At 38.5% G+C, this 12,515-nt stretch overlaps 1 protein-coding gene across 27 annotated transcripts in view; it reads left to right on the top strand.

Annotated features, from left to right (window-relative positions):
* The window catches only part of RBFOX1 (RNA binding fox-1 homolog 1), a 1,152,005-nt gene that overhangs the window by 860,519 nt on the left and 278,971 nt on the right, over positions 1-12,515 (top strand). The window contains exons 4-5 of one of the 27 annotated variants that reach the window (XM_064725904.1): positions 5,731-5,796; positions 7,322-7,464. The exons of the other annotated variants lie outside the window; for them this stretch is intronic. Of the exons in view, the coding sequence (XP_064581974.1) occupies positions 7,375-7,464 (90 nt within the window). The 5' untranslated portion in view covers positions 5,731-5,796; positions 7,322-7,374. The remainder of the gene's footprint in view (positions 1-5,730; positions 5,797-7,321; positions 7,465-12,515) is intronic. 27 annotated transcript variants of the gene reach the window in all.

Raw genomic sequence — 12,515 nt, forward strand, 5'->3', positions numbered from 1 at the left:
AAAGATTCTTTCATCAAGCAGAATTATCCTAAAAGCCTCCTAAATAAGACTGAGTTTTTGGAGAATACAAAACTCCAAACCTGTGAAGGTTTATAAGTTAAAAGAATTAATGGGCATTAGAAATTAGAAGGCCAGCATCATTTAGATCAAGGTATCTGTAATAACAGAAGTGCAATTTTGACTGTTCAGTGGCACCAGCCAGCTTAGAATGTCTTTGTATAAGAAAATAATACATCATCTTCACTTTCTTTTCATTCTAAATGATTTAAATTTTGACAATAATAAATTTTTAGTATTTTCTTTCAGCCCAGCTATTGCATGAGGTTAAATCCAGCATATCATTTCACATTGTATGCAAGAAAACCACCAAGGTTTATCTATGAGCCTCTGCACCTCAGCATCTTAAATAAATCTTAAAATATGTCAGAATGGTAATTAAGGAAGCAAAATGTGCTAAAGCTAAAAGTAATAATTAGAAGTCGATAAAGATTGTGCTAAACTTGCTGAACAATTGACCTTTGTGACAGCCATGCCTGCTCTCAGTTATCATCACAGCAGAGAATTATGTGTCCCTTCACTTGGAATGTTAAAGGTGAGACCAGAAGTATTCAATAACTGTACAACAAAGAATATTAATATGCAAAACCAGCTAGAGACAGTTTGTTGTGACTGTGGTAGGGTCCTTTACTATGTGTTAAGAGACATATATTGCTGAGTAGTTATTTAATCAATATTTTATTTAATCAATATTTTCTCTTTTTTTTATCTTTTTACTACCTCCCCTCTGCATCTCTTTTTTTGTTTTTCTCTTCAGCCTCTCACATACCCACCTCTAGTCTCTCTTGCGTATTTTTCTTACCCATCTTTGTATTGCCTAACCTTTTCCTAACCTAGATTTTGTCCTTCAAAATGCTTGATGGGCTCTGTTCTGTGCTCACTGCTGGGCCAAGTGTCTGCTGTGGTGGTGTTGAGGAGTGCCTGGCTGTTCCCAGCCAATCTGATGGCTGTCATCCTCTGCTCCCAGCCAGCTGGCTCTGCCTCTGCCCTGGCTCCTGCCGCCACCAAGGAGCATAGCAGTGTCTCTTCTGTCCCAGCTTCCTCCCTTCTGGCACCATGTGCTTTTTTCTGCCACCCTTCGTGGCCCAAGGGCCTTCTGCTGCAGCCCAAGAACAGCTTCCAGAAGATCTGTGATCCAGAAGGACAAAGCTGAGCTCCGGCAGGGAAGATCAGTGTGGATGCTCTGGGAGAGAGAGAGAAAGGATGAATTCATCCCAAAGGATTTATAAGAAGAAACTGCGTTACATCTGTGATGATTCTATGTGTAATTATATCTTCTCTAATTGACTTATGCTTCAGAAAAACATTCATTTTCATCAGTGTTTTATTTCTCCAAGATTCTAAAGAGGTGAAATAGCACTTAAAGGTTGTGGTTTAACCCCTGCCAGCAGCTGAGAACCACAGAGCTGCTCACAGAGTGCCCCCACTGCTGCCCACCCTGGGAGGGAGGAGAATCTGTAAAAAACCCCAAAGCTCTGAGATAAAGACACTTAACAGGAACAGCAAAGCAAGGGATTCATTCCCAGTGCCCGTGGCAGGAATGAACACCATTCCTGGTGTCCATCACCCCAGGACAGCTGGGCTCCACCATGTGGGACAGAGCATCACCCCAAGCATCCCCCTCATCCTCCTTCTCCTGCTTCAAATGCTGAGTGTGATGTGGGATATTTGGAATATCCCTTGGGTCAGCTGTCCCGGCTGTGTCCACTCCCCTGAGCACTCCCAGCCCCAGCAGAAGCAGCCTTGGCTCTGTGTCAGCTCTGCTCAGCAGTGACAAAAACTTCTCAGAGATTCCTTTGTGTTTGCAGCACAACTCCAAACCACAGCCCCACACTATCTACTATGGAGAAAATTAACTCTCTCCCAGCCCAAACCAGCAAACTAAATTCAATAGTTTGTCTTCAGGTTGTACAAAGTTCCTTTATTGGATCTGGCCAAGGATGAATTATAATTAATAACCTGATAACAGTTATCAAGAAAACATAAAGTGCAATGAATGTATTAAAGACTGGTGGTCATAATTTCTGTGATAGAAAACTGGAATGCTGTGGAGATCTTTAATGCTGAAATCCTTCTTGCACTCATGTTTTGTACAGCAAGCATATTTCTGACCACACATATGTCCAATAGGTAGAAGGAGAGAAGGTGAGAAGCCCAAATTATCCTCTGTTGGGTGAGATCTTAAAGAGATTAGGGTTCTTGAGCTTGGAATGATGACAGGTAAGTGAGAAGAGAGGCCTAGACAATCATCAATGCCTCAAAGAAAGTGAAATGTTTTGCTGTCTAAGAACCAATACTCATTTATATTGTCAGCCAGCGAGTTCAAAATTAGCATAACAATGGGCTTCCCTCACATGGAGCAGGATTGTGGCACTCGGAGTTTATCTGGGATCAAGCAGGATGGATCCAGGGGCTGTGTACAAGTTCTGGCTCAGGAAGCTCAGCAGTCATTGGCTGCAGGGTTTTATTTTGCAGACCAGGGCCATGGCATTTCTTACTTTCCTTCCCTAAATGTTTGCCTCTGTGATTCTGGACTAGATCAGCCTTTTCTCTTGGCCAGTGTGGCAATTCTTATATTAAAAATATATATATGAACTAGATGTTGTTGTTACAAAACTGTTGTAATCAATAAGGGCTAATTAAAAAAATTTAATGCTGAAAATCTAATGAAAGAACAGTTTGATATGATTTACATTTGTGTGCCTTAAATTCAGTTTATTCAAGTAAATATGAGGTGCTTAAGGTGGACAGGTTAGAGCTTATTAATTACCTTGCTCTGTACATGTAAGCAATATAGGTGCCAGCTCCAATCTCTAATAAATCCATCAGCTCTGGGGGTTTTCCTGTTCATTCCCAGTGAGTGTGAGTGCATGTGACAGGCCATGGCTCTGTCAGAACGAATTGTCCCCCTTGGAGAGCTGGCAGCACAGGGAAGTGACAACTTAATGGAAGCTAAAGCACTCTAATGGCAGTGCCTGGTGAAAGGCAGGGGAAGTCATCCCCAGCGCTTGCCCTGGCTCTTGGAAATGTCTCTTTGCATTTCTGCTAATGTGCAGGATCTTGGAGCCTTGCTGGAGTCACATTTGCAGGTATTACTCCATGAAAGGCCGCTCAGTCAAGCACTTGTTTGTGGGCAGACTTGGCTCCAGCAGGGTCAGCCCCTCTGACACCGCCACCTTCTCCATGTGCTCCCAGTCCTGCAGCATCACTCACTTCCAAACCCCTCCTCTGGCAGCCACAGAAACCCATTTCCAGCACCTAGCACCAATGCAAGTACAAGCATTTTATCCATTACACAGCTATTTTTATTTAGTTATGAATGGAGTCTGTGCTTAATCAAATGGATGGAAAGATAATGCACTTTATCTAAGTATATTTGTTTACAGGTGAAGAATATAGAGATTAATTTTCCTGCCTTTTGTTGGTGTTATGAACAAAAAGTTGTGTTGAGCCAATGGATAAAATTGTTGTACTGAGATTATTGCACGTTGTTTTAATATCTTTTTAGATTACACTGGTGTATGTGAACATATTTATTTATAAATAAATAAAACCCCAGTAATTTGCATACATTTGTGGACTGTCTTATAAGTGCCCAGTGATTACATTTAAACATTTTCATTTTAATTACATTTTAATATTTTAATAACTTTTATAAATTAAGCTGTGGATATTCAATCTAGATTATTGCATTTTTATTAGGTTTACATGCAAATAATTACTTTGTTCCTGGTTTTCTTGGTGTGATGGTGCTTTTGGACAAAACCAGAATAGCAATCACTTTCAGTAGAATAGTATTTCTTCATCTTTTAATAAAAAGCATGTATGCTTTTCAGGTTGTAATTAGCCAGGTAGATTAAAAAATTAAAGAAATATTCCTGATAATAGAATTTGTAAGATTTACTGAACTTAATCAGTACTATACAATTTATCCAAGTTCATAGAGAACAGGCGAGGGTAGACCCAAGAGGACTTCAGAACTGAAAAGGAGAAAGCCAAATGACTGTTCTAAATTAAAAATAACCAACCAACCCAAATGATCCAAGCAAAAAACTTTTCTGTGTGGTTATTTCTATGATAATTTGCTTTCTAGTTGAGACTTTGGTGTTGTTTAGCATGTAACAGTTGTTGTGAAGGAAAGGTGAATCTAAGCAGACTGTTGATAATGTTTTTGCCACGGATCTGCTTCCTCATTCCCCTCTCTTCTGCCATTCTGGGAGTCACAGGAAACTCCAAACTGCTCACTGAACCTTTCAGGGTTCTCTGTGATTTCCCCCTACCCTGTGACAAAACATTTCCAGTAGAAGCAGTTTGCTCACCTGGATCTGGAGCAGTGATTGCTGCCTTGCTTTGTGTCTGCTCCACTCAGGAGCTTTAGAGTTCTTAGGGATTTTCCTAAAGCTATGGCCTGTGGAAGCTATCAAGCAGATAGTTTATAACAACTGATATTAACACATTTTTGCTATAAAATGGTTTTCATAATGGCTCATTCTTGCATATTTTCTCGTGGAGCAAGTCCTACTTCAAGTTTCAATTAAAACTTCAATTAAAACTCCTCTGTACATTCAGGGCCTGTGGGGTTTCTGTTATATGATACTTACGTTTTCAGTTCCTCAACAGAACTGTTCTCTCTTAGAAATTGTTTCCTTCACACACAGAATCAATATGAACTCACAAAATTTTTGCTTCACTTAAATTGGGATTTTCCTCAGGTAAGAATTTGATTTCCCAGTGTGAGAGATGTCTCCCCTCTTTTACTGGGTGCACCAGGCTCCTTTAAGAGCCAGAGCAGATCTTCCAGGTTTTTTTGTCACTTGGATTTTGCAATTGCTTGAAATATTCAGTTAACTCTTTTTAATCTCTTATTTTGAATGACTTTATGTTATTAGAGAAAATACAGACTGATTATCACTTTCTTCTTCCCTAGAATTAATTGTGGATTTACAGAAATATATATATATATATATTTGCATATGTGCATGTATGTTTTCTTTCCTTCTTAGTCTAATGAAAAATTCACTGCACTGATGAGCTTTATGTTGTCAGCTGAAGATTAATTTTTGCTTTTTAACGATAGTTTATTTTAATTTCTTTTAACTGACTGAAGGTAACAAACAAGCATCTTCACTATTGCACTCTCCTGCTAGCCACTGATTGATGCAAGGGATTTTTTCCCTTCATGCAGGTATACATGTGTGTGTGTGTATGTTTGTATATACATACATGTATATGCAAATTATTCTCCAAATTCTTGTCCAAATTGCTAATTTGACATTTTTTAATTGACAAAATTAGTATTCTGTGAAACACTGCCAAGTTTACATGCACAAAAAAATTGAAATATTTGTCTGCATGAGGTGTTTCAAGTTGAGAGTGGGATTTTTCTGCTCACACAGGCCTCTGTTGCCCCACTTTTAAAAAGTAGCTTGCTTTCAATTTATGGAGAACAAATACCCTGCCTCATGCAGGGAGGACATTGGCACATGCAGGGGACATTTTTTAATTTAGGCAAAGTGTATAATATATCATACATGTTTGCTAAGTTGTAAGAATTTAAGATCACTTTCTTCAAGAAAAATCTGGACTCTGGAATGGTATCAAGTTTTGTTGGAACTGAGACAAAAGTGAAGTGTGCACAATAATTATTTAGTTCATCTCTGGGCTGCTTTTTAGGTGTTGTGAAGGAAAAAAGCCAGAGAAAATATAGTTGCAGTCAGAAGTCAATGTAAAGAAGTCCAGGTAAATCAAAACTATTCTACACTGTAAATAATTTACTCTTCTCCCTTTGCCTGGTCCTTTGCCACCCCACCCCTGTGGTATTTTCTGAGTCCTCGTCATTGGGAGGAATGATCAATCTGACTCCATGCTCTTAGAAGGCTACTTTATTATTTTATTATCTATATTATGTTAAAGAATGCTGTACTAAACTATTCTAAAGAATAGAGAAAGGATACAGAGACAAGACTAAAAGACAATAATGGAAAACTTGTGACTCCTTCGAGTCCTAACACAGGCTGGCCATGATTGGCCATTAAGTAAAAACAATTCACATGTTGGATGAACAATCTCTAACCACATTCCATAGCAGCAAAACACAGGAGAAGCAAATGAAATAATATTGTTTTCCCAGGAGAAGAATCCTGGCCAAAGAGATTTTTCAGAAAATGTGAATGTGATGCTCCCCTACTCTTTGTTTGCCCACCTGACCTGTTCATACCCTCTTGGTTTATTTGTAGTGTTGCTAACCCGAGGTAATCCCATGTAGTTTAACACATAGAAATGCTCCAGCTGGGAAAATCCAATGGAGGTTTGCAGTGTTTTACAGCCTTCTTCTTGCCTCCAGAGTTCTGAGAGGCAGATAAACCACCTGGGACACCATGATGGGCTTTGTGCAGGGTGTGCAGGGATTGCTGTCCCAGGCTCAGGTGAGCAGGGACCCTCCAGTGTCAGAGATCTGCCTCCTCCTGTTTACATGCAGCAAATTTGGAATTTACACAGAAAACTAATGGGGTCTCTGGTGTCTCACAGATTTCCTTGGCTTTTTCTGCTCTGGATAATTAATGTAACCAAGTGAGTGGATGAGCTCTTTTCTGTAGGAGTCAATAGGCAAGGATGTTTGGAAAATGAATGAGCTGCTAAGATTAATTGCAAGGCTGAACAGCCTGGTGAGGGATTCAGAAGGAAGCGCCAATGCCTTTATATCCAAAAGATTTCTTTATTAAAAGTTGTTCAAAATCTCAGTAACATTAGATATCAGATTAGACTGGAGATAATGCTTTATTGTTGATGTTTTAGTCTTAAAATTTGCAAACTATTAATTGCTGGTAGAGAATAATTCATATGAATATTGCTCTCAATCAGCTCAGCTGGATTTTTAGTATTCTTCATAATGATAGCCAATTCTAATAATAGTTATAAAAATGCATTTTCTAAATGTACAGTGGTTGAATAGTCAGCAGAAAGATTTAAATCAAAGTTTTGTGTGAACTGCTTAATGGGGAAAAAAAACCCAAAAAACACAGATCAGATGGTAACAGGATTCAGTTAGGGAATTCTGGGTTTGCTTTGCATTTCTTCAGTCATTTTAGAGATAATTTGTCTTTCGAGTTGAGATTTTTTTTTTCCTGTTCATTTTATCAAAGTGCTGCTTACCTATAGTTTACCAGTATTTATAAATAGATTTCCTCAAGGGAAAATATGTGTTGGGATTTTTTTGGGTGAATTTTAAGAATATTTTGAACCTATTGGTTAATTCTGTCTGCAGACCTCTGTTGTTTTGACTGCCACTCATGTAACACCTGACAGTGTGGATCTAAAATGTGCAGCCAGGCTTGTGAATGGCAGATAGGAACATGGAAGTGCAAGGAGGAAAATCCTGAGTACTCAGAGGAAGGAACTTGTCAGCAGGTACTGTGTTCAAGTTCAGACAGAGGCGTTTTTTTTTTTCCCTCAACCATTTTAGCATGAAATCAATGGGGAACACATAATTTTTTAGATGTGTCTGAGATTGCACAGCAAATGGTCACCAATGAGACTCTCAGCTGCCACACAATCTGGCACAGCTCCTTTCTGCTCCAGAGCTCCCAGTTGCATTCAGCCCACTGTCGATGTGATGCCTCTTTTTGGCTCCTTGCCCATCTGTTTTAGTAATTACTGTCATATAAACTGATATTTCTGGACTAGAAACCATGTTGTTGTGAGATAAGCCCGTTGGAGTTACCTTTTGTGACGTGTTCAAGCAGCTCACTGACTTTCTACTCTGAGCTGTAAAATTTGCATCCACATTTCCTGCAATATATAGAGAAGGATACTATGTTTGGTTTTTTTTTTAACACAAGGAGTTATATTAAAATAGAATCAGATTTTGATACTGCTTCCTTTTAATCACAGCTATGGTACTTTCACTGTTTTAGCTCTTTTTTTTTTTTTTAGGATCACAATAAAAAAACCAGTGTCCTTGAATAAAGTATTTGTGTTAATAAGTTTTGGCAGACATAATTTTTTTAAGTATAAAATATACAAAGAAGTGGTTTGCCCTATCCAAATCATCCATTAGCACAACAGGACCATCCAAAATGACATCATCGCATAAACCAGCTCAAGCACAAAGATTCCAGGAGGGTGAAGAGCAGCTTTATTCTGACAGAAATTGAGCAGAATCAAAGGTGAGTTAAAAGAAAGGCTCAGACAACATCCTATCATGAACTTAACCCATTAACAGCCCCAGGGGCAAGAGCAGAGCAGCCAACACAAATATCAGTGGTGTGTGCCAAGGAGCCAGATGCCATCACTGCAAAATCACTGCCTCAGCTTGGCATCTGTGCCTCCAGCCTGCCAGCCCCACAGGGAGGAGAAGCTGGGCAGGCAGCGCTGTCTGGGGCTGCAGAGAAAGAGCTTCTCTCTCTTCCCTTTGCCTTTCTTCATAGCTGGGTTCTTGGCTGGCATTGGCAAAGTTTGTAATGAGAGAGGAGAGAGAACTTGGCCATTTCCATATACACTTAAATATTATATCTTTATTATTTATTATTATTTATGCCTATTATTTAAATATTATTTATTATAATACATACATATATATGTATGTATATGCAATATATTGTATACAATGCAATATATACAATATAGTATATACAATTGTATATATAGTATAATATTGTATATACAATATTGTATATACACTATATTGTATATATTGTATACAATACAATATATATATATATACACATATATATATATATATATATATATACACATATACGTATAGATAGAAAGATGTGGATGGATGAAAGATTACATGAAAATGTTGATGTATGTGCATTTGGGCATACTGGACCAGAAAAAGGGAGAGATCAAGGAAGGAGGCAAAAGAAACCAGAGTGAAGTAAAACCAGAACAACACACAATAAAACTCTGAAAATAAGTAAATACTTATCATTTCTCTAACTTTTCACAAGTCATATCTGCTCAGTAAACAAATTCTTGATGTGTTCTCTTTGCGGTGACATTCCACATAGGAAGGTTCAAAGCATTTGGCAAGTTAAATTTTTAGGATTTAAACCAAAATCTTTTATGTGATTATTGATATCATTCTGTCACACCTGAATAATATATCTACATATTGATCACTTATTTTTTAATTTAGTATCCCTATTTTAGTAGGAATAATTTCTAGCCATGCAATCAGTACTCAGGCTTCTCACAGTGAGCCTAACCAATCTAAAGCATCAGAAAGAGGATCTGCAATAATTTGAGTGGCTCCAGTGATGGTGGGGCCACTGGAAACTGCAAACCTAGGAACTGGGAACCTTTCTGGTTAGCCAGAAATCAGCTCTCCATGCATTAAAGGTGTATTAATTTAAAATACAAATAGCTGCAGGTGTGTGGATTGGGTAGGGGGTTAAATGCTGTGACACTGGAAAACTTTAATTTCTTCTGTTTTCAAGACTGAATGTTCAGTCCTGTGGAAAAATCTGTATGAAGCAGAAATCTTGTGAACAGGCAAAATCTTTTTTTTTTGTTTTTAAGTGAAAGTAGCACAGTAGTAAATATGAAATAAAAGTGCTAATTAATTCAGGGAAAACTCTTTAAATATATATTGATCAGAGAGAGACATTCGAGGTGAGCTGTAGATTTAAAATGTTACTTTCCAAAGCTCAGAAAAAGCTCACAGAATATGGTGTTTATGATTCAGCTGTCAAACATGGCTGGAAAGGCCCAATTTAGGGCAGACAATAAAGGGTTTTGATGAACACACATTCCCTCTGCTACCCCATGGACAGAGCAAGGCTTCTTTTTTGTGTGATAGTGCTGAATTCTGAAATGAAACACAGTGGGAAGGAGGAGGTTGAAAAGACTTCAGAAGTGAGCATCTGTCTTGGAACTAAAGGATTTTTCCTCCTTTAAGTTTCAGTTTCCTATGTTTGTCATGCATTCAGTACATGCTAAAGCTGTTCAAAAGATACCACTGTCACAGCATGAGGAATTATGAGTAAGAGCAAAGTTGTGTCTGGAGTTGGTCTGGACAAAAGGGGATTTTTGCTCTCTGAGTTCTTATTAAAACCCTCAAGTCCATTTTTTTAGGCTCAGTAATCATTGCTGAGAAATAGCAATATTTAATCATAAATATAATCTAGTTTTTAGCAGCAGCAGAGTTTTACAATTTTTAATAAATTATAAATATTTTTACAGGAGGATAGAACTGGCATTGTGCAATTTGAGGTTTTTATGTCTTAAGAGATCCATATGCATAGATCTTTATAGTTATTTCAGAGTTAAATCTTCAGCTGTCTTATCCTAGAATAAAGTCCTTATCATTGGGTTTTGAATTTCCAAGTGTGTCATGACTAAAATATTTTAGCTTGGCAGTATTATCTTTGAGTTCATTCATTCTTTCTTCATTCTCCTCCTTATTATAGATGGTCTAAATACTTTCACTTCACCTTTTTGCACTTCAGTGCTTCACAGACTTCACTCCCCAACCCTTACCACACAAACTCTAAAGGTTTTTTTTCCCTTTATTTTTTCTTTCATATATTTTTTATTTAATTTGTAACATAGGTTGTGATTATCAGAGGGAGGAGCTGTAACTGAACTTTGAAATATTTAAAAGCAATAAACCACAGAGGCTTGAATAATATTTGGATGTGGATGAAGAGTAAGTGGTTGATAATTCCAGAGAAGAATTAGAAGAATTGGGGTTTTGGTGTTATGGAGTTACAGAATGACACAGGCTGGAGGGGCCCTCTGGATGTTGCTGAATCCATCCACTGCACAAAGCAGGATCAGTTGCACAGGGAGCAGGTTTGGGGCATCCCTATGAACTCACAACCAGTATGGGAGCACTGTTCCACTGTTGGGTAGATTCTCCTCCCAGGAAACAGGTTCTCTGATATTTAAATAGGGTGTAACGTGAGTCAGTCTGTGCCTGTTGCCCCTTCTCATTTATCTGGCTGCATCCTCTTTGCACCCTCCCTTCAGGAGCTCATGTGCATTTCTGGGACCCCTCGAGCCTTTCCTTCTCTGCCTGAGCAGCCCCAGCTCTCTCAGGCTCTCCTGGATGATCCCCCCTCCCTGATCCATGCCCTGCTGCTGTGCTGGACTGGCTGCACCCTGTCCGTCTGTCCGTCTGCTCACCCTGGACAGCACAAACTCCCTGTGGCCGCTGCAGACTGGGAGGGAAGGATCCCATCCCTGGGTTCTGCTCCCCAGAGCCTTCCTGACACCTCCCAGGCTGCTGCACCTGGGCTTTGCTGTGAGGGAAATTTGCTTTTTTATTGTTATCCCGTGTTCACTCCTCCTCCTGCTCTTCCTTGTCCTTTTCCCTAAAGCTCCTTTGCAGGCAGTTGTTCCCCAGCCTCCCTCCTGGATAATGTTTTCATCCTCTTCCTCACCAGACTGCATCACTTTGAGTGCATTTTCAGTTTTCGGGTTTGTATTGCTTTGAGTAATGGTTAAAGTCTGATTTTAAGGGTTTGCTTTTTTTCCTTCCCCCAAGCCTTTTGGAATTTATCATTCCCAGAATGCTCCTGTGTTCTGCGAGTAATAAATCTTCCTGGTGTTTTGTGATTTGCAGTTCATAGGACAAATTATTCAAACATCTTATTACTGTTTCATTAAACCCCTTTTTATATGCTGTATCACAAAGGTATTTCGAATTCTAATAGACATTGGTGCTTTATTGTGTTCATGCTTTATAATATTCATGTTGTTTAAATGTTTTGCCTTTCCTTTTGCTGTTCATTTCTCTCTTATCGGAGAGATATGATATCCTACAATTTTTTATTTCTGATTATTTGGAAATCAACACATAATTCATATGGCTCAATTGCTGTCATTGATATACTCAAATTACAGTTATGGCTATTAAAGGAAATTATTAAGAACTCAATGCCTTGAATTTCAGTGACAGTCTGCTGCCTTATCATCCTTTTGAAACCTCAGTACAAAAACTTTAGGTGATTATCTTTTAATTGTACATGTGAATGAGTTGGAGGAAGGATGAACCGAGCAGGGGCAAAGCTTCTGAGTAATCAAAGAAGTTTTAATGTACTTTAAACTGGCGAAAATGTTAGTGGTCTTTTTTTGGAATGTGCAGTGCTCTATTTCTGTGGCTGTGGGCTGGAAACAGATTGGATGTCAGACTGATTGTCAGCATTTGTGTTCACGGCTTTTATATGTGGGTGGTTTCTCCAGTAAAGAATTCTGCATTTATTGTAAAAACGAGTAAGGTAATTTTCCTATAGCTTGGCTAGTTATGAAAATACGTAAGGTGCAATTAATGTATAACAAGGATTGGAAAATTTACCTTCTCTTTCAAAGGGAAACAAACTCCTGAAACATAATTCACTGTGAGAATATTTGAACCAGCAGACTGAACATAAAAATCTTTGATGTGTCCTGAAAGGATTTGATAGGATAAGTTTAAAGTAGCTTCAGATTTTGTCTTTCCTCTCTGTTGC

This window comes from Zonotrichia leucophrys, chromosome 14, assembly GCF_028769735.1.
Source record: "Zonotrichia leucophrys gambelii isolate GWCS_2022_RI chromosome 14, RI_Zleu_2.0, whole genome shotgun sequence".
Taxonomy (NCBI): domain Eukaryota; kingdom Metazoa; phylum Chordata; class Aves; order Passeriformes; family Passerellidae; genus Zonotrichia; species Zonotrichia leucophrys.